The sequence below is a fragment of the Elephas maximus genome, chromosome 2 (assembly GCF_024166365.1).
Source record: "Elephas maximus indicus isolate mEleMax1 chromosome 2, mEleMax1 primary haplotype, whole genome shotgun sequence".
In the NCBI taxonomy this organism is placed as follows: Eukaryota; Metazoa; Chordata; class Mammalia; order Proboscidea; family Elephantidae; genus Elephas; species Elephas maximus.
In genome coordinates this window covers 58702867-58725025 of record NC_064820.1, presented here as the reverse complement: position 1 = coordinate 58725025, position 22159 = coordinate 58702867, and the positions used below count along the sequence as shown (strand labels likewise).

At 38.8% G+C, this 22159-nt stretch overlaps 1 protein-coding gene across 1 annotated transcript in view; it reads left to right on the top strand.

Moving 5' to 3' along the window:
• The window catches only part of CDC20B (cell division cycle 20B), a 71784-nt gene that overhangs the window by 33763 nt on the left and 15862 nt on the right, over window positions 1-22159 (top strand). The window contains exons 4-11 of the mRNA XM_049867604.1: window positions 1004-1134; window positions 3014-3107; window positions 4897-5013; window positions 6074-6267; window positions 7893-7987; window positions 10861-11086; window positions 14609-14734; window positions 15236-15353. Coding sequence (XP_049723561.1) covers window positions 1004-1134; window positions 3014-3107; window positions 4897-5013; window positions 6074-6267; window positions 7893-7987; window positions 10861-11086; window positions 14609-14734; window positions 15236-15353 — 1101 coding nt within the window. The remainder of the gene's footprint in view (window positions 1-1003; window positions 1135-3013; window positions 3108-4896; window positions 5014-6073; window positions 6268-7892; window positions 7988-10860; window positions 11087-14608; window positions 14735-15235; window positions 15354-22159) is intronic.

The window sequence follows — 22159 nt, the reverse complement described above, 5'->3', positions numbered from 1 at the left end:
CCTTTTCTTTCTCACTTGAAGTTCTGAGAGTTGGTTTTTCTGTTTTATATTCTTCTAGAAGTGTCACACACACACACACACACACACACACACAAGCCAGCATGTATACTTTCTGAAGACAAAGAGCAAGATCCAAAACTTTGGAGAACATCTCATGTTTTCATCCCCCTTTCTTGATGGAAGGCATATCTCTTAGCTTTCGAATAGCTCAGGGCTTGATGTGCTAGGCCCCAGGAACACCGGTGACAGGTTATCAAGCCCATTCTGTCCAAATTAAGAAGTGATTGTCACATGGCAAAAGGCCAAGAGTTTCCAGTGGTCTCCAGGTTCCTCTGATGCTTGAGTGATATGCAGATACTGGGGTTTCAGACGATGATTCCACAAGGTTTTCAGTGCAGTTAAAGGTCTGGCAAAGGATGCAAAACCATTGAAGGGCGTTCTCAATGATGAGAAGAGAGTAGATGTGAATAATGATGATGTGAACACCATTGACTCTCCTGGTATTTTAACTTGGAAAGTACTCCATTGATGTCACCTCAAACTACTCTTACAACATCTTTCTGCAATAAGAAGGTGGAGAGGCAATGTGATTTGCTCTTGATCTTATAGTGAAAGTCAAGGATTGATAAAGCAAGCTTTCCCAAATGATTTCCTGGTAACATGAAGGTAGTGCGGGCAAGCTAGATGCTGGTTGCTCCCTCATTTAAAACATTTGCAACAGTTTGTATCCAGCTGTACTTCAAACGCACAAATCTGGTCTGTGCATGCAGACAAAACACTTCTGCCGCTGCCGCATTTACTTTCTAGTCTAGAGGTCACTGAACCAGTTTCTTTACTTACGAACCCAGCGCTCAGGGCAAGCCCCCATTCCACAAGGATTTTGGAGAGACAAGGCCTGAGCCTTCATAGTCTGCTCACTGGACAAGATGCCACAGGCAAACCTCCAATCAGAGTGTTATCTTGTTTCAAAAACCAAATTGAAAGCTAAATTTTTCTCTTGTAGAATCCTACGAAGAGCCCTTGAAGACCCCCATCAAAGGGAGCTTTGAAACAAATAACTCTGTTCTCCATTTTTGCAAGACACCTCATTCACTGGACAGAAGCTGGAAGAAAAACGTTGCCTCCAAAGGCCAGGTTGGTAAAGACAGAAAACTGAATCTCAGGCAAACTGAGTGGCAAATGTCAGGAAAGAGCTAGCTTAGCTGCCTTGCCAAATCAATAAGGAAAAGATGAATTCCTGATAGAAATAAACGAGTGAGTGAAGGACGTGAATAGAGGCATGCCATAAAAGAATGAAAATGTCTGATGAATGCAAGAGAAACTAACAATCGAAAAATAAAAATGAGAATAGACCTGAAACACTGTTTTTATCAAAGAGGTAAAGATTGGAAATATAGCTATACGTGCTATGGCATCCTTCGTCTCAACCACAAGATCTTTTGCTGTGGTTGTTTCTAGCTATTTGGTGACTTGTTCTGTCCTTTGTGGTCTCTCAGGATAAGTTCAATTCTTCTTCTGTAAGATCATCTTTTAAACATGTCTCTTAAGTCTTTGTTGTTCTTGTTGTTTATTTCCTGACTAGGTGTGTTTAGTTTTTTTTTTAGGTACGTCTTATTGGTAACAGCTTTAGGATCTTAGGGTCCTGCCTTAAATTCTTTTGTCGTATTAAGTATCAGAAGCATATTTTCCGATTTATCAGATCCAGTGGAGAGCTTCTGAAGGGATCAATATTTCGTTTTGAAAGTTGTGAGCTGGAAAATGCATAAATTCTCAGTTTAGGCAATTACTTATTCAGTGTGTGCCTCCTTCTGTGTTTGGCATATATATCGTGCTAGAGGAACAATACAATATTATGAAAATAAATTTTAATTCTTTTACCCTTTTAAAACCCTATGGGGCAGTTCTACTCTATTCTATAGGGTTGCTATGAGTTGGAATTGACTGAGACATACGATCCGAGCTGCGGTGATCCAGTGATTATTGTACACTTAAGATCAAATATATTGTGAAGGAGAAAAAAAATCTGCGCTTTAATCACTCTCTAGTACGCTTTTAGAAAATTACAATAAGTACTTTTCTTTCCACTTATTATTAATATTTCTATCTGTTTGTGATTGAGATTGGATGTAAAAATGTCAGAAGTGCCCTTTATATATTGGCCCATAGAAAGAGTAATCAGATTTTTATGTGCATTATACTTTAGGCAAGTTATCTAGGCTCTCTGTGACTCGGTGTCCCCAGTTCTAAATAGGTAGAGTTGCTAAAAAAGACCTTTTAGATGATTAGTCCAATCCCACATGTTACAGATGAGGAATATTGAGACCCAGAGAAAATTCTAGAAGCCAACTGAGGGAACATCTCTGGGTGGAGAGCTGAGAGACAGTCTTTGAAAGGAATTTTTCTTGCAGCAAGCGATCTTAGTAATACTCAGCTTTATTATTTTGGGGAGGCCTTATAATTTCAGAGCGTACTAGAAATATCACGAGGTTTTCAATTCTTGCAGATTTTGAGTATTTTACTGGCTTATGGTTGGTTTCCAGAGCCCTGGTGGTATAGTGGTTAAGAGCTCAGCTGCTAACCAAAAGGTTGGCAGTTTGAATCCACCAGCTGCTTCTTAGTGCCCCTGTGGGGCAGTTCTACTCTGCCTTATAGGGAGGGTACCTATGAGTCAGAATTGACTTGATGCAACAGGTTTTTTTTTTGTTTTGGTTTATGGTTGGTTTCCAGGCTAAAAGGATTTTTAGGTGAGAAGATTAAAAAAGGATTTTATTTTAGCTGGGTAATACCTGCTCTATGTTGGAAAGATTAGGGAAAACATAGATAGAATGCCCAGCACTGCTTGGTACAGAGTGGCTACTTACTACATAGCAGCAATTATCGTGCTGGTCTTGACTAGGTGGAATCTTTAACGTTCTAAGTGAATTATCCGTTTTAACTCTAAATCACGCATCACATCTGAAATGTACACTCTTCTAAAGAAGTGTTCTCTTTATGTGTATGTGTTTGTTTGCAGAAATGTTTAAATCAGCTACTTTCCATCCAGAAACAGGCTCACCAGGATAAGGGAAAAATGCAGCTCTGTGAGCAATCACATTGTGTTTGGAAAGGTATGGGGCAAAGGTTTCCTGTTTGTCCTTCTCTCCCTGCCTCCTTTATTTCTGTCTTATTTTAAACAGATTAATCTTTGCATTTATCAGACTAAACCAACATAATTGTAAAATTTAGATAATTCTCACGGTCCTCTGCCCTAACCATTCCCACACTCACTACTTCCTAGAGGCATCTACCGTTACCTCTTCCAGCTATTTCCTCTGGTATTTACATTTATTTTCTAAATAATATTTGTAAATTGCCTTTTTTTGTTGTTGTTGTTGCAATTTTAGACTTTACCAAGGCATAGAAAGTCCTGCCTCATTTCCCCTTTTCAGTCTCTTGAGATTGTTACATCCCACCTGTTTTAGTAACATTAGTAGTCAATGGTCACACTATATTACTGTGTAACTATTATTCATGCCAAATAGTACACTGTAACTACACCAGTTTTCTAGTATAACTCTTTGTTTTTCCTGGAATTAAAAGTTGCTTTATTATTATTATTTTTTAAAGTTGCTTTATTTTTTATTTGCCTAGATAGCTATGAAACTGTTAATGTTTTCCATAAATTGCCTCTTAGAACTTCGTACATATTTATTCTTCATGCCTGTTTCTCAGCTGTAACAGAGAATGCTAATAGAGAAGGTACTTCTATTATTCCAATATTCTAAGATATTTTTCACTGGAAGAAACTGACCTGAATAATTCTAATTAATTACCTTATTAAGGCTACCTTATCCCTTCTAGTTATGTCATGTAGTGCCAGTTTGGCAAATGGCCAAAATAAGGAAACAAGGTTAGAAAATCTACATTTAAAGAGAGGAAATATTGCTGAAATTGTCAACCACCTTTATTCTAAGAGCTAATTATTTGGAAATCTGAATGATTTGAATGTTTCTATTGCAACATTTCAATTAAATCATCACTTGAAAGAGTTAAGAGTTGGTGAGAATGGTGCTTTTTTTTTTTTTTTAAATTTTAGCCCTCAGTGATCTTTTTTTTTTGTAGTGCTCAGCTGAGTATTTCTAGTAATCTTGTAGTTCTGCACACAACTGCTGATTTTCACAGCTATCACGAAGGCAGGAATTTATGGGAACCTCTCTTGCTTTTATCAGAAGCCCTCTGATGATAGACCACAAGCCACTTGGGTGGACTTGGTTCCTGTTGTTCACGTTATGACCTGTTTGATCACAAGTAGAGTGGTTGGAGAGATGAAAAGGCAGTGGCCTGTGGTTTGCACTTAGCAGGGTCTTTTGATGAGAACCTAAAATTCAGCAGAAGATATAATCCTGACCTCAGATAGTCATGGGTAAAGCTAGCCAAAAGTAGAACTCTGTGTGCTTTGGTATAGAGACTGTGAGGAAAGAGCCACAATCAATAAATCAACAACAAACATTTACTGCTAAAGATTCAGAGTAGGGCTTAGGTCTACCAAGTAAGTGTTGGTGTGACAGACATATGGGCAAAAATCACTTTGGTTTTAAAATCTCAAATGACATATTAAATATTCAAAGCACGATGTAGTACGTGTGTGTGTTCTTCACAAGATCTGTCACCTACGTTTAGGTCTGGCACATATATATTTTTTATTAGAAAATGCCATTGAATAATTTTTCAATATTCTTGTTTAAATTATTACCAAAGTCCTCTTTTTCCCTTTCTTCCCCTGCTCTTTGTAAATCAGTTTTTTCGCGGTGATCATGTTCTTTTCCATTCAGATATCTCTTCGTACCTGCAAGGATAAATATTATGTTTCCAGGATCACAGAGATATGTGGAACTGTTTTTAGTTTGCTTCTTGTAGGCTGCAGAGATGGAGTCAGAGATGAAGGCTTCCATCTTAAAAGGTTCAGTGATATAAACTATTCCATACTCCAACCAGAAGTGAAGATTCATCTCACTGGTCTTCGAAATGACTACTGTAAGTTATTGTTTAGATAGTGAATTGGAAAGTAGAAATGTTGAAATATACCCTGTGCTCTGGCATGAATTTGAAATTTGATTCTGGAAGAACCAGATGGTCCTTTGTCCAAATGATGTACTGTGCAAATACGATTTATATAGCTGGTTTTTTCTTCTGCAATTTTCATGTTCAGGGATGGGTGGTGGTGTTGGTGGTGGGTTTGAGAACTATACATTTTGTTTTACTATGTTAAAATGAATTGCACTGATGGTGGCCTATTCGTATGCATACATGTTTGAACATGGGTAAATCTGATCATTCAAACAACCATGATGAGTCTGCTTTTATATGCCTAGAATTGCGTTAGGGAATGCTGGCCACACAAAATAAATTCCTGCTGCTTGCAGAGCTTGTAATGTAGTTGGAAGGGCAAATATGCCAAGGCAGAGCACGAATAATGAATTGTGGGGTATAACTGTAAGGAGCTCAGCAAACTCTGCAGTTGTCAGAAAGACTTCATGGAGTTATTCAGACTTGAGCTAGGTCTTTATAGATGGGTAGTACTTGGGGGAGGGTGGAAGGGAGAAGGAAAAGCATTTCTGGTGTTGTTAACAGCACAAACACTTCTCGGTGTCATAAATGAGCCAGTGACCACCTCTTCTAGGTATACTTGAGTTGGGTATTATTTTTGGTTAGAAGCGATGGTGACATTTACCAAAGAGATAGCCTAGGTCCAAGAATATCTCCATAAAAATCACATGCTTTTAATTTTTAGTGATCTTTTGGGTGAATTCCATGTATCCTAATAAATGATTGATGAAGTTGCTAAGTTCTATAAATGCCTTTAAATAAGTATATTTGGGCATAAAGGACAAGCATTATTGCTTATTGTTAGACTGGGAGTTCTGCCACCAGATTCTATTTCAGTTTTCAGTTTTGAACTTCTGGCAATCTGCTTGGACCCTTAATTCTATTTTCCAACTGACTGTGGGAAGGTATTAACTTTTCTCCCGTACTTATTTGAAAATATTTTAATTTGACTGTATTATGGGCCTAATTTGAAGTGCTTTTCTTATAGATCTGAATATCTTAGACTGGAATTTTCAAAATCTTGTTGCTATAGCCCTTGGATCTTCTGTGTATATCTGGAATGGGGAAAACAGCAAGATTGAAAACATAGACTTAAGTCTCACTTGTAACTATATATCATCTGTGTCTTGGATAAAAGAAGGGACCTGCTTGGCAGTTGGCACCAGCGAGGGAGAAGTGCAAGTACTGGACAGTTTTTTTTTTTCTTCTTTTCTCATAATGTGCTCTCTGAAATTACTGGGCTAAAATCAACTTTTAATAACAGGTTAATATAAAATAGAAACTAGATCTGGTATTTGAAGCCATGGGGAATGAGAGGATACACCATTCTGGCTCTTTATGAATGAGATATAAAGATACTCTGTTTAAGTTTTCCCCCGCTATCTTTCTTCATTTTTTTTCCCTGTCTTTTTTATCCTCTTTTATTTTAATCTTTTCTCTCAAACTACAGTTGGGCTTGTAGAAGCCCCAGTTTTGGAACTTTGGACAGAGGAAGATAATCTTCTAGTTCTCCTTTCGCATCTCAAACCATGATCAGGAGTAGAGTTCTATAAAATGAGGGAATTTTGTTCTGACGAGGCCTCTGAGCTGGAGATTTTTCAAGTTCCCTTCGATCTAATTTCTCAGATTATTATTATTATTGTTATTACATATTAAAGCAATAGTGTAAACAATATTTCCCATATGTTAGGTGGCTTTAGAGGGCCACAGATAACTCTCACTGTACCTCATCTCTGCAATGATTATTGGATACCGTGAAGGTTATGTCACAATTTCTTGCTTCACAAGGTTGTCATTTCTCATATGAGTCAGAATATCATTTCTAGCTGGCAGGAAAGCAGTATCTTAGCAGTAAATGAAATTTCCAATTCTATGAAATGTCCAGGCACCCAAATTTTACTAATATATTTGTTGGTAATTGTAGGTGGGCCTCCAGGTTTGGTATTACCACAATTTGGAAGGAGCCAGAGGCAGGGATGTATTATCCAATAAGCAGGGTATCCACGGGCTTACTTACTAATGTGTAGTACAGATTTTCACCTGTTTTTCACCACATCAAAGATGTGGTGAAAGAAATCCACGTAAAATTGTGCACTACAGCTTAGTAAGTAACCACAAGCAAGCCTGTGTGTACCTTGCATACTGGCTAATCCACTGCTGCCTAGAGATGTGATCAGGAGAAAGGCCTGGTGAAAAATCAGCCTTTGAAAACCCTATGGAGCACAGTTCTACTCTGACACACATCGGGTCGCCATGAGTCAGAATTAACTTGACAGCAGCTGGTGGCTTTAGAGGTATGATAGTGGTTCCCAGCCCTTGGCTGCAAATTGGAATTGCCTGGGGAGCTTTACAATAAATACCAGGATACCACCCCCACCATTAAATCAGAATTTCTGGCAGCCATAGTGTTTTAGATGCTCCCCAAACCAAAAAACAAAAAACAAACAAAAAACCAAACCTGTTGCCGTCAAGTCAATTCCGACTCACGGCAACCCTATAGGACAGGGTAGAGCTGCCCTATGGGGTTTCCAAGTAGTGCCTGGTGAATTTGAACTGACGATTCAGACTGATGACCTTTTGTTTAGCAGTCAAACTCTTAACCACTACGCTACCAGGGTTTCCTATGCCACCAAGGTGAGTCTAATATGCAGTCAGAATTGAGAACTGCTGGTTCAAGTTAATGGTTCTGAACTTTCCCTTAATACAAGGTCTGGCTATATCAACATTAATTGGCTATCACCTTTGAGAAGACAGTGAGATGTGAAAATACCAATATGCATAACTCTGCCCATTTGTTTTTTTTTCAGTTATGGGATGTAGTAACTAAAAATCAGCTGAGAAATATGCTTGGCCATTTATCGGTCGTTGGGGCTCTAAGCTGGAATCACTGTTTCCTTAGCAGGTAAGAAGTATCTTATTGGAGACACTTATGTTTGTATCAGCTATTGACTACTGGTGCTGAGTGGGCAGAACAATAATATTAAAACAAGGACCAAAGCCAAAATGAAACAAAATAGGACATTAGACCTAGTACCCATTATGATCCTACCCTCTCAGGTGTCTGGCTCTTCTGCTGACCTAAGTGTGCCGGGAGGCACACAAACCACGGTGCCTCCAACACCTGCCAGGACTGGAATGTGAGGCTCAAGAATCACTGAATTGTCCAGATAAAATGTGAAACTCTTTCCAAGCAAAAATCTCTCTCTCACCAAGTAATTACCTGTTAAAGGGATATTTTGCTGAAATCAAGTATTTATTGCTATCAGTACCGATAATTTTAGAATATATTAAGCTTTCTAGGCACATTTCCAATTCAATCTTTTAAATTATCCAGTTCCAACCAAACCTAACCGGTTGCTGTGGAGTTGATTCCGAGTCATAGCAACCCTATAGGGCAGGGTAGAACTGCCCCCTAGAGTTTCCAAGGAGCGGGGTTGGTAGATTCCAACTGCAGACCTTTTGGTTAGCAGCCTGAGCTCTTAACCACTGTGCCACCAGGGCTCCTTATCTAGTTAAGTGCATTGGTGTGCATCAGGATCACCTGGAGGCTTGTTAAAACACAGTTAGCTGGGCCCCACCTTGGCAGTTTCTGTTTCAGTAGGTCTGGGGTGGGCCTGACAATTTGCATCTCTAATCTCCCAAGTCATGTTGATGTTGCTGATCCAGGCGCCACACTTTGAGAATAACTGATTTAGTTTAACTTCTTCCTTTTAGAGAAGAGGAAACAGAAACGTCAAGGGTACAAAGGTCCCCGAGAGAACTCAGGTCTAAAATTGGTCTAAGTATGTATTGTTTTTAATAACAGCCATTCATCTTTATACTATGTTTCTTTAGGTAGATTTAAGTTAAATTCCAAAGCCTTTTTTATAGCTTCTTTAGCCCAAATGTAAGTTTGATATTTTAGTACTACCTGTGGTTATAGGTCAAACTTACCGTTTAAGCAAAAAGGCCTATAAAGGTCTAAGTATTCACCCTGGGAAGTTGTTGCAGTCAAGTCAATTCTGTGCTGGAGTTCATTTCCAGTCTGCACTGTTAAGTTTTGTTCCATTTTCCATGAGGAATATAAAGAGGTCCTTTCTTATAATAATAACAGCTAACTTTTTATGGACTACTGTGTGCACTGTTATACTCTTTACATGTATAATCTCATTTTAATCACTGTAATAACACTATTACGTGGTTTCCTGCTCCATGTTTTTTCCATATAAGTAAACTAAGACATTAGCCTGAGATCACACAGTTAGTAAGGGGAAGAGTCAGGATTTGAATGCAGGTGGTCTAGCTCCAGAGCCCATACAGTTTTTTGACTTTTAAATTTTTATTGTGCTTTAGGTGAAAGTTTACAGAGCAAATTAGTTTCCCATTTGTTAGTTTGTACATAAAGTGCTTCATGACCTTGGTTGCATTTCCTATAATGTATCAGCACTCTCTGCATTTCTGGCCTGGGTTCCCCATTTCTTTTCTTCCAGATTTTCAACCCCTTCCTGCCTTCTCATCTTTGCTTTTGGGCAAATGTTGCCCTTTTGATCTGTGTAGCTGATTGTTCTAAGGAGCATGTTCTTCTTGTTTATATTATGGGCCTGTTTATTGCTTGGCTGAAAGGGGGTCTCTAGGAATGGCTTCAGTTCCAGGTCAGAGGGGTGTCTTAGGGCCATAGCCTCAGGGGTTCCTCCAGTCTCTGTCAGACCAGTAAGTCTGGTCTTTTTTATGAATTTAACTTTTTTGTTCTACGTTTTTCTCCTGCTCTGTCTGGGTTCCTCTGCTGTGATTCTAGCCAATGCAGTCGGTAGTAGCAGCTGGGCACCATCTAGTTCTTCTGGTCTCAGGAGGCTGTGGTTCACGTGGTCTATTAGTTCTTTGGACAAATTGTTCCCTTGAGTCTTTGGTTTTCTTCACTCTCCTTTGCTTCGTAGGGGAAGAGACCAATAGTTATATCTTAGATGGCCGCTTGCAAGCTTTTAATACCCCAGATGTCCAGAGCCCATATTGTTAACCAGGATGCTCTTCAGTGTTGTGCCTCAGTAATTTTTAAAAATACGATCCTGGACTTTGAGAAACTTCAGAAATACTTTTATTGTAGCAAGTTATTTACATGATTCTTGGAGAAAATTAAATTAGTTCAGAATGAGTTCCTTGTCTTTGAAAGAGTGATACAATTCTCATCATTAAGAGTGGATAGAGACATTATCCACTGATTTTGGGTCATATTGCAGTTGCTGGTACGTTCAGATAATTTTATACTCTTTTTACATATTAGTAGCATTAGCAAGACTAGTAGTGAATCTACAGATTAACAGGAATTAATCTGTTAGAAAAAGGAAATAATAAAGTTTTATGTCTAACATTTTACTATAAATATATACTGAAACCATTTAACTGAGTTAATATAAAATATGCTGAGTTTCAGGAAGCTGGTATTTCCTAGGTCTAATATACAAACCACTACCTGGAAAAATCCAGTAATCTAAATTTATCTTTCTCATGGCTGCCTGAATCATATTAAAATTATTAGATATATCTGTCCAAGGATATCCTCAAAGTCTTTTATCTGAAACTCTGTCAGACAAATCTATTTAACTCGTGGACAGAATCACCCAGAGAGAATACTCCGTCCTTTTTAACCCCAGGAATTTCCACCTGGGTTTTGAATCTGTCAGAAGGGATCTTTCAGTAGTTTTGCTTTGATCTGTGATTTCCCCCATGTTCTCAAGTGCTTATGTAGTCAGATGACTAAATTTTTCTGTCATGTAAACCTGCCCTTTACCTCTTGTGTAGTGGATCGAGGCTGGGGCGTGTTTATCACCACGATGTTCGGGTAGCCCAGCATCATGTTGGAACACTTCACCACAAGCAAGCTGTGTGTGCTCTGAAGTGGTCACCGGATGGCAAGCTGCTTTCTAGTGGCTGTAGTGACGGATTGTTGACTATATGGCCCCAGGATCCTGGTGCGAATGCACAGGGTCAACCACTAAAAGTCATATCCCAGTCTACAGCAGTCAAGGTAAGAAATGCAACAGCTTTCTAGGTGTCCTTTTACTTAGAGACTACTGTGTATCCTTCACATACAAAAATGAAACCATTAAGCCAATATTTTGAGATTTTTCTTCCCCCAGAATTTGTTTAGGGTTTTGCCATTGCTCACCTGAAAGGCAATCCTCGTTATACTCCTCTTGAGTCAGAGTTTTTTGGCTGTAAGTGACTGAACCAAAGTCAAGCTTGAGCTTAAACAAAAAAATAAATTAATTTTCTCATGCAATTGGGGAGTGCTAGGGTATGTACAGCTGTTTCAGTCTTGGCTGGATCTAGGACCTTGAATAATGTCATCAGATCCCTGTCTTTTTCATCATCTCTTGGATCTGCTTGTCTCTGTTTAGTTTCATTCTTCAGTCAGACTCCATTTTGTGGACAAGATGGTTCTTGGCAGCCTCAGATTCACATTCTCCCAGATGGGAGATGAGTAAGAGACCATCTTTCTTTACAACTCTAGGATCAAAGTCCCAGGGAGGATGCTGCTCTGTCTTTGGTCAAATTCTCATCTCTGAATTGTTAACTATGGGCACAGAAATGGGCACTCTGACTGGTCAGGCCTGGATTCCATTGCCAGAAGTCGGAGGAGAGTGCTGTGAAGCTAAACCAATATCCCACTATGTTCTACACAATAATTTCCTAATATATTAAATTCTTATTTCTAGTAAAACATATCCTTACTTTCCTTCTTGCTTTTGGTGTCAAATATATATATGTCTTGGCCCCAACATAGTCCCAGAATATTTATCACTAATAATGCAAAGAAATGATTCTGCTTTATTAATGATAAGCAAATTTATGAACAATATAAGAACTTAAAAGTTATCACAGAGTTTCCTAATAGAGGATGGAATACGTAGTGCTGCTGCTACCGCGTGGTGCTGGCCCAATAGCTTTGGCTTGTGGTTTTTAATGTACATAGGACATTGAGAATGATTTTAGGTCCAAATTTCCACTATTAGTAATTGAAAAAAATCTAGGGAAAATGTACATAAGATACTTGAAGTCATTACTCTTCTGACAGTAATCTTGTTTTTAATACACCCTGAGATCAGCACATGGTTATGTCTAAAAAAAAAGCACAGAAAAAACCAAAAAACCAACAGATAAAAACCTAAACCAAGCAAAACAAGTTAACTTCTTAGATGCCTTGTTGTCAGCAGTTGAATGAATTGAACTACTAAATGAAAGTCCTTTTCAGTAAGACAGAGTTTCTGGAAACTGGTGCAAACCAAGTCTCAGGGAAGCTAAAACTTGGGGAATCACAAGAACAGTCACTAGGGCAATGACTCTCCACATTCTGCCACATAATCTGTTTTGTACTTACTGCAATTTCACTAGCTATAAAATAACATTTTAAACTCCAAGTAATCTTAGTTCAGGATGAAATTAGTGTACTCATTTGATGCAGGTGATGTAAAAAGTTACAACTCTTTATATAAAACTTCATGTCAACACTTTTAAATGTGCTATAGATGAAAGTTTATAGAGCAAATTAGTTTCTCATTAAACAAAACACATGCTGTTTTGTGACATTGGTTGCCTATGTCAACACTTTTTAAAAAAAGTTATTTGTTGTTGGTGAGAATATACACAGCAGAACATACACCAATTCAACAATTTGTACATTTATAATTCAGTGACATTGATTATGTTCAAGTTGTGTATCCATTCCCACCCTCCTTTTCTGAGTTATTTCTCCCTCCATTAACATAAACTCATTGCCCTCTTTGTTTTCTATCTGTTGAGCTGTTTTCCATTTGATCCCATATAGACAGTTTTTAAAAGAGCACTATAGGGTAATGCTATTCAGCTATATGCATCCCCTCCCTAATGGAATCAGCTTTGTTATTCCCCAAAGCATGCTGGAGATGAATTCGGGATGGACTCGGACTAAGGTACAAGGCCGAGGGTGGCATGACTAGGCCAGTGGCCAAGGCCACGGAATGCCTTAGCAACAAGAAGGAAAACATCTGGGCCTGGACGTGAAGTCCCTGGGTACGCTGACTACCCAAGGGTGTGGGAGAAAAATGATGAGCCTTGGTCCCAGCTGGAATGGTATACAAGCTTGGGTTCCTTGCTAGGTGGTTGCGGAAAACACTCCAGCCGGCCGCCACCGGAGAGCAACTACTTACCCGTGTCAGTAAGTTTCCCTGAACGCATGAATCTGGAAAGGGCTACGTGTCAGTTCTTCGGATTATCTGCCAGGATGCACAGTGAGGGTCTTTCCTTGCTGGGGCTGTCCCCCAACAAGCACAATGCTCGAGCCAGTATGTCAACAATTTTGAACCTTGGAATTTACCTAAAAAATAGTTTGTAAGAAACAAAAGACACTCAAGAATACGTTTAGTACAGTGTTTTTTACAACAGCAAGCAACAACAAACAAAACACAAAAACCAAAAATTCACGCCCTGCCATGCCAGTTCAACCTAATGCAAACCAGACCAAACCAAAACAATAAAACCAACCTAAATCTAGCAACAGAAAAACCAAAATTAATTAGAATACAACAACATGATGGAATATTATGGAATCATTAAAAGTGGTAATTCTGAAAAGTATGTTAAACATGAAAATTATTTATATAATAATTAAAATTGAAAACAAAACAGTATATACATATTTTTCCATATAGAAGATAATATACAAAAATGAGAGTAGTTACTGTGATGATTGACAAGGATGTACGGATTAAAAAAAAAAACAAACCCATTGCTGTTGAGTCGATTCTGACTCATAGCGACTCTATAGAACAGAGTAGAACTGCTCCATAGGGCTTCCAAGGAGTGGGTGGTGGATTCGAACTGCTGACCTTTTGGTTAGCAGCCAAGCTCTTAACTACTGCACCACCAGGACTCCACAGAAAAATATAATTGAAATATTTATTAAAATGTTCTTTAAAGTTATTGTTATTAGTCATTTCAATTATCAGTATAAATATGCAGTTATACTAAGTTCTATTTTTCAGAGTTAATTGTAGTAACATATATATATATAAAAGGCAATTTTATTTTCTGAGATGCCTGGGAGTTTTTGAGTTGTAAGCAATTGCATAAAACTTTCTCTTTTATTCTTTTATATGATGACCACCTAGAACTTAAGGACATAGGTAGGTAAACCAAAGAAAGACTGCATTTCATAACCAGATTCTAGGCGTGCATGTGAGCTACTCTAGCAGCAGTTTTTTGCCCTGTAGGATGTGTTGAACATAGTTTCCAGCCATATTATTATGTGACTTTTCTATATTAAAAATACAAACAATTGTTGTCATAATTTGAGGAAGAGTTTTGTTAGGTACCATCACTTTTGGAAGTGATTTCTAGACCCCGAGAAGTAATCCCTGGAGGATACTGTTGCTCCTGCCTTTGGATCGGAGGCTCCAAGTGACCCACCATTGGTGCAGACCTCTGGGATTCCTGCTCACCTGGGTACATCACATTCAGGAGTTCATCTCCTCCAAGGGTGACCTGCTCTTTTATTCTTGGAACTTTAAAGGCCATGGATTGGTGCCCCTGGAAGTCTTCAGTACTTGCTGTTGGAGGAGGAATGAAAGATGGACACTTACATATCTTGGATCTAAACACTGGGGAGAGCATCCAGTCTCCAAGCACAAATTCACAGGTACGCATCTCCTCTGAAGTTCACTGCCATTTTGATTCTTCTAGAATCCTGTGAAAATATTTTGTGATATAGCGTAGAACCCAAACACACCTGACCTTGCCTACTGAATCCATAAGGAATTTCAGTTCTCAAGAACTTCTTTTTATAAAACCTTTTCATCTATGATTTCGAGGTTTATTTAAGTTGTGTTTCCTTTCTTTCCTTCTTTCTTTTCACAATTTCCTCCTTTCTTACCATTGCTTTGACTGTGAAACTTGAGAGCAGCCTGGGCATTCCTGGCTAATGATCACAGTCTACTTAAATTTGTAAGTTTATTGCACCTAAGCCTGGAGCATACTTAGTGCTCTGTTTTCTTGGGGTGAGCTTCCCTAGAACTAGTATTAATTCCTAAAACACCTTAACCCCAGCTGTGGACTGGAGAATGGGTGGTGAACAGTTCAAAGTATATTCACAATGAATCAGAAATTCCCACAGTTCTGCATTTTTTGGTCATTACTGCAGATTTGCTCCCTTATCTGGCTACCTAAGACAAAGGAGATAGTGACTGGCCAAGGTGCTCCCAAGAATGACATAACCGTGTGGACCTGTCCCACTCTGGCCAGGTCGGGTGAGCTTTTTGGTAAGTAATGGGTGCGTAAAAGTAAATGGGTGCCGCGTACCTATGGCAAAGTAATCTTTCATTGTCAGGAAGAGCTGAGAATGCAAGATTTTACCCCTGTGGCTCTTTGAAGTATATATTTCATCAGAGGAAAAAGGCCTACACCCACCCCACCTCAGGGAGGGCATAGACTAGTGTTTCTGAGTTTGACTAAGTTTGTTTATCATTTAAAATCTCCAAGTCTGTTCCTCTTTGCATATGTGTACGGATGATGCAGTGATGCTCTTGGGCGGTTTTTGAACTCTGGAGTTGGCATCATAACCCATCTTACCTCATTCTGAGGAAAATCAGCAGTGCTGGAATGTGTGGGAGACAAGAAAGTGTGGAAGGGAGAGACATTGTTGTATGTGGAGAGACCACGAAAGATCCCAAGACTTCTGGTGAGCATTGGCCCTTTCAAGGCAGGCTGCTGTTCTTTTTCAACCTAATCTTACAAACTTTTGTTGAGTACTTCTTGAGAGTAAGCCCCCAAGTTGGAGAACAAGACCCAGACACTGTCTTCAAGGGACTTGAATCCTCTTGGGTGCAATCTGAAATGCTCAAGGTGGTGCACCCAGCCCTGGGAAAGAGAAAGACGAAGGTGTGGTTGATGATGAAGGAACAGTACACTGGCATCGGATCTCTTGTAGAACCCTGACTACGCAGTCTGCGTTCTTCCTCTCTCCACTCAGTCTTCCCTCCTGGCCAGTCCCTGGACTGTTTTTATTCAGCATTTGTTTATGAAGCACCTACTATGTGCCAGACAATGTTCTGCTGCTATTCATAAGGTTTTCACTGGCTAATTCTTTTCAGAAGTAGACTGCCAGGTCCTTCTTCCTAGTCTGTCTTAGTCTGGAAGCTCAGCTGAAACCTGTCCTCCCATGGGTGACCGTGCTGGTATCTGAATACCGGTGGCATAGCTTCCAGCATCACAGCAGCATGCAAGTCCCTGTAGTACAACAAACTGATGACATGTGGGGGGATGTTTACCTGTGTTTTATTGACTATGCAAAGGCATTTGACTGCGTGGATCATAACAAGTTATGGATAACATTACGAAGAATGGGAATTCCGGAACACTTAATTGTGCTCAGGAGGAACCTGTACATATATCAAGAGGCAGTTGTTCAGACAGAATGAGGGGATACCAAGTGGTTTAAAGTCAGGGACGTTGTGTGTCAGGGTTGTATCCTTTCACCATACCTATTCAATCCATATGCTGAGCAAATAATCCGAGAAGCTGGACTATATGAAGAAGAACGGGGCATCAGGATTGGAGGAAGACTCATTAACAACCTGCGTTATGCAGATGACACAACCTTGCTTGCTGAAAGTGAAGAGGACTTGAAGCACTTACTAATGAAGATGAAAGACCACAGCCTTCAGTATGGATTGCACCTCAACATAAAGAAAACAAAAATCCTCACAAGTGGACCAATAAGCAACATCATGATAAATGGAGTAAAGATTGAAGTTGTCAAGGATTTCATTTTACTTGGATCCACAATCAACAGCCATGGAAACAGCAGTCAGGAAATCAAAAGATGCATAGCACGGGGCAAATCTGCTGCAAGAGACCTCTTTAAAGTGTTGAAAAGCAAAGATGTCACCTTGAAGGCTAAAGTGCGCCTGATCCAAGCCATGGTATTTTCAATCCCATCATATGCATGTGAAAGCTGGACGATGAATAAGGAAGATTGAAGAAGAATAGATGCCTTTGAATTGTGGTGTTGGCGAAGAATATTGGCTATACCATGGACTGCAAAAAGAATGAACAAATCTGTCTTAGAAGAAGTACAACCAGAATGCTCCTTAGCAGCAAGGATGCTGAGACTGCATCTTACATACTGTGGACATGTTGTCAGGAGGGATCAGTCCCCGGAGAAGGACATCATGCTTGATAAAGTACAGGGTTAGCAGAAAAGAGGAAGACCCTCAACGAGGTGGTTTGACACAGTGGCTGCAACAATGGACTCAAGCATAACAACGATTGTAAGGATGGCACAGGACTGGGCAGTGTTTTGTTCTGTTGTGCATAGGGTCGCTATGGGTCGGAACCAACTTGACGGTACCTAACAACAACAACAACAACGGTGTGCCAGCCACCGTTTGGGGTACTGGAGATGCACAGATGAGCAAAACAGACGATGTTCTTGGCCTCATGGAACCTATGCTTTTGTGTAAGGAGACCAACAAAAATCCAAGTAAACCAACCAGTTGCCGTCAAGTCGATTCTGATTCATGGCAACCCCATGCATGTCAGAGTAGAATAGTGTTCCATGGGATTTTCAATGGCTAATTTTTTGGAGGTAGATTGTCAGGCCCTCCTTCAAGGCACCTCTGGGTGGACTTGAACCTCCATTCTTTCAGTTAGTGGCTGAATGTGTTAACTGTTTGTACCACCTGGGTACCCCTTGGCAATAAAAAGACACTTTAGTCAGAAAGACTTCTCACCGCTGGTCATCCTCATATATCCTGGTCACCCTTTACATCCTTTAGCTGTTACACTATGTGCTTTGGTAAATAAGAATACAGGCAACTCTTGACAGACTACTTCAGGGGCCAGTATGAGTGTAGGAGGAAGACGAATTGATCCTTTGCATATTTTTATCATAAGACATGTAATTCTCTTCCCTTTTCCAGATTAGAGGAAAAAAAAATTTTTTTTTTTTTTTGATTCCGAAGTTCTTTTATCTATCTATTTTAAAGATATTTTATTGTGTTTTTGGTGAAGGTTTACGTAACAGTTTAGGTTCCCATTCAACAGTTTCTACACAAGTTGTTCAGTGACATTGGTTACATCCTTTACAATGCCTGAACGTTCTCATTTCTGTTTGTTCTGTTTCCATTAATCTAGTTTCCCTGGCTGCTTACATTCTCATCTTTGTTTTAAAGTAATTGTTGACAGTTTGGTCTGACTGTTTGGTCTCACATAGATGATTTTTAAAAGGGTAAAGTACTTATGGGTAATATTCATTTTTTATATACATGATTTTATTTATTTTGTTGTTGTCGAGAATATGCCCAGCAAAACATATGCCAATTCAACAGTTCCACATGTACTATTTAGTGACATGGATTGCATTTTTTGAGTTGCATAACCATTCTCACCCTCTTTTTCTGAGTTCTTTCCCTGTTAACATAAATTCAGTATCCCCTAAGGTTCCTATCTAATCTTTCAAGTTGCTATTATCAGTTTGGTCCCGTATAGGTAGTTCTTAAAACATCATAACACTCAAGGCATACGTTTTCTACTAGTTAAGCTAAACTATTGTATGGTTTTAAGAAGATTTCAGGGGATGTTTTTGGTTTAATGTTTAAAGCTATTTCAGGGCAATAGTTTCAGGGGTTTACCCAACCTTCATGGCTCCAGGAATCCTAGAGTGCAAGAGAATTCGAAATTCTGTTCTGCATTTCCCCCTTTTTGATCAGGATTCTTCTGTGGACTCTTTGATCAAAATTTTCAGTAATGGTAGCTGGGTACCATCTGGTTCTGTTCTCACAGCAAAGGAGACAGTTGTTCATGGAGGCAATTAGCTACACGTTCCATATCTTCCTCCTTTTTTCTGACCCTCATTCTTCCTCTGATGTTCCAGGTAAATAGATGCCGATTGTTGTGCCGTGGATAGCCACTTGTAAGCTTTTAAGACCTCAGCCACTACACATTGAACTAGAAGGTAGAACAGAAGCACTAAACGTTATTAGGTCAATTAACTGGGATGTCCTATGAAATCATGACCCTAAACCTTCAGACCAAGAAACCAATTCCATGAAGTTTTTAGGTTGTACATAAGCAGCCTCAGCAAGCACTCTTTTTTTTTTTTTTTTTTGGCATCATTCTAAATGTATCACTCACACAACTTTTGCCTGTTCAACTTTTTACAGGTGTATAGCTTGTTGACAGCAGTTACAATAATCAGCTGTGCAACCCTTCCCTTAATCAGTGAGATTTTTCCATCACAGTTAATCTCACCTTTTTCCCTCCCTCCTGCCCCTGGTAACCACTAATAATCTTTGGTCTCCATATATTTGCCTTTTCTTGTCTTTTTATATAAGTGAGGTCATACAATATTTGTCCTTTTGTGATTGACTTATTTCACTCTGCATAATGTCTTCCAGCTCCATCCATATTATAGCATGTATCAGAACTTCATTTCTCCTACTGGCTGAGTAGTATTCCATTGTATGTATGGGCCATATTTTGTTTACCCATTCATCTATTGATGGGCATTTGGGTTGTTGCTACCTTTTGGCTATTATGAACAGTGAACATTGTTGTACTTAGTAAACGTTCGTATACAAGTCTCTGAGTCTCTGCTTTCAAGTCTTTTGGGTATATAACTAGGAGTGAAATTGCTGGATCTGATGGTAGTTCTATTTTTAGTTTTCTGAGGCACTGCCACACTGTTTTCCACAATGGCTGTACCATTTTGCAGTCCCACCAGCATTGGTAAGTGTTCCAATTTCCCCACATTCACACCAACATTTATTATTTTCTTTTCTTTTTTTTTTTTATCTTAGCTGTTCTAGTGGGAGTGAGATGCTATCTCATTGTTGTTTTGATCTGCATTTCTTTGATGACTAATGATGCTGAGCATCTTTTCATGTTGAGCATCTTTTTATGTGTTTGGTGGCTATTTGAAGGAATAAGCCCTCTTAGATGAAATGTCTGTTCCTTTGCCCATTTTACGTTTGGGTGATTTGCCTTTAGTTGTTAAGTTGTCAAAGTTTTATATATATTTTGGTTATTAAATCCTTGTCAGATATATGATTTCAGAAAATAGTCTTCCAATTGATAACTTGCCTTTTCACTTTTTGGTAAACAAATGTTTTTAATTTTTAAGCAATCCCATTTATTTAGTCTTTTGCTGTTTGTGCTTTTGTTAGTATGTTTGATAGTCCATTTTTAAAGGCTAGGTTTGACAGTGTTGCCTCTGTATTTTTTTCTAAGATTTTGTGGCTTGATTTTGCACATTTAGGTCCTTAATCCATTTTGAATTTGTGTTTTGTGTATGGTGTGAGGCATGGGTCCTGTTTCATTTTTCTGAGTGAGGAAATCCAATTTTCCCAGCACCATTTGTTGAAGAGACTCTTCTTTCCCCATCAAATGGACTTAGTACCTTTGTCACAAATCAGTTGACCGTAGATATGTGAGTTTATTTCTGAGCCCTAAATTCAATTTTATTGGTCTTTGTGTCTATTGTTATACCACTACCAGGCTGTTTCGATTACTTTAGGTGTATAGTATGTTTTAAAATCAGGAAGTGTGAGTCCTCCTAATTTGTTCTCCTTCAGCATTACTTTAGCTATTTGGGGCCTCTTGCCATTCCATATAAAGTTGAGGATTAGTTTTTGTATTTCTGTAAAGAAGGCTATTGGAATTTTGATTGGGATTACATTGAATCTACAGATTCCTTTGGGTAGTATTGACATCTAAGCAATACTAAGTCTTCTAATCCATCACATGGAACATCTTTCCGCTTAAGTCTTCTTTAATCTCTTTCAGCAGTGTTTTATAGTTTTTATTGTAAAGATCCTTCACATCCCTGGTTAGATTCATTCCTAGGTATTGTATTTTCTTAGATGCTATTGAAATGGAATGGTTAACCTAATTTCCCTTTAAGATTTCTCATTGCTGCTATACAGAAACCCAGCTGATTTTTGTTTGTTGACCTCGTACCCTGCAACTTTGCTAACTTCCCCCATTAGCTTTACAAGTTTTCTTGCGGGCCCTTTGGGATTTTCTATTTATAAGATTGTATCATCTGCAAATAGGGATAATTTTACTTCTTTTTCAATCTGGATACCTCCTTTTCTTTTTCTTGTCTTATTGCTCTGGTTAGGACTTCTAATACAATATTGAATAGAAGTAGTAAGAGTAAGCACCCTTGTCTCATTCTCGATTTCAAAGGGAAAGCTGTCAGTCTTTCTCCATTATGTATAATGTTGACTGTTGGCTTTTTGTATATGCCCTGAATCATATTGAGGGGTTTCCCTTCTATTCCAAACGTCTTTAGGGTTTTTATCAAGAAAGGGTGTTGAATTTTAACAAATGCATTTTCTGCATCTGATGGCACGGGGTTTTTTTTTTTTGGGGGGGGGATAGAGATGATCATGTGGTTCTTCTCTTTATTCTAGATATTCATTATTTTTTGAGCCAATTTGTTATTTAGCTACAAGGTGACCTCAAGGTTTGAAGAGTATCTCAGGGCAATAGTCTCGGAGAGTCCTCTAGTCTCAATCAGTCCATCAGTCCTGTAGGTCCTTTTTTTTTTTTTTTTTTTAAGGAATTTGAGGTTCTATTCCATATTTAGAGAAACATTTTTAATCAAGCCTTTAAACTGGTTCTTTACAAAACTATAATTACAGCAGCTAGGTAGGGCCTTTTGTAACATTCAGTGTAGGGACACGTAGTGGGTATTTGACAAATTTGTTGATGCTGGGAATATATTAAGGATGCATTTGTCAGTTTCTCTTACTTCTCTGATCTTAACAAGCTATAGCTTACTTTAGTTTTAATTCCTTGTGAATTTTGTTTTCCTTTGGTACTAGACAGAATTCCAAAACCTTTTCTCCTTCTCTCAAAATGTTTGTGGTTGGAAAAGATGCAGCTATCTTTTGGCTGCTGGGACCTAATTTTCCTTTCTAACCCAGTAGTTTCTTCTATATGCAGTATTCCCCAAAAGTGTTCAGCAGCAACAGAAACATGTCATGGGGTCAGACAAACTTGACAATTCTGGGTTAAACAAGTATTTTTTTCCCCCCTGAGGATAACTCAATGCATTTGA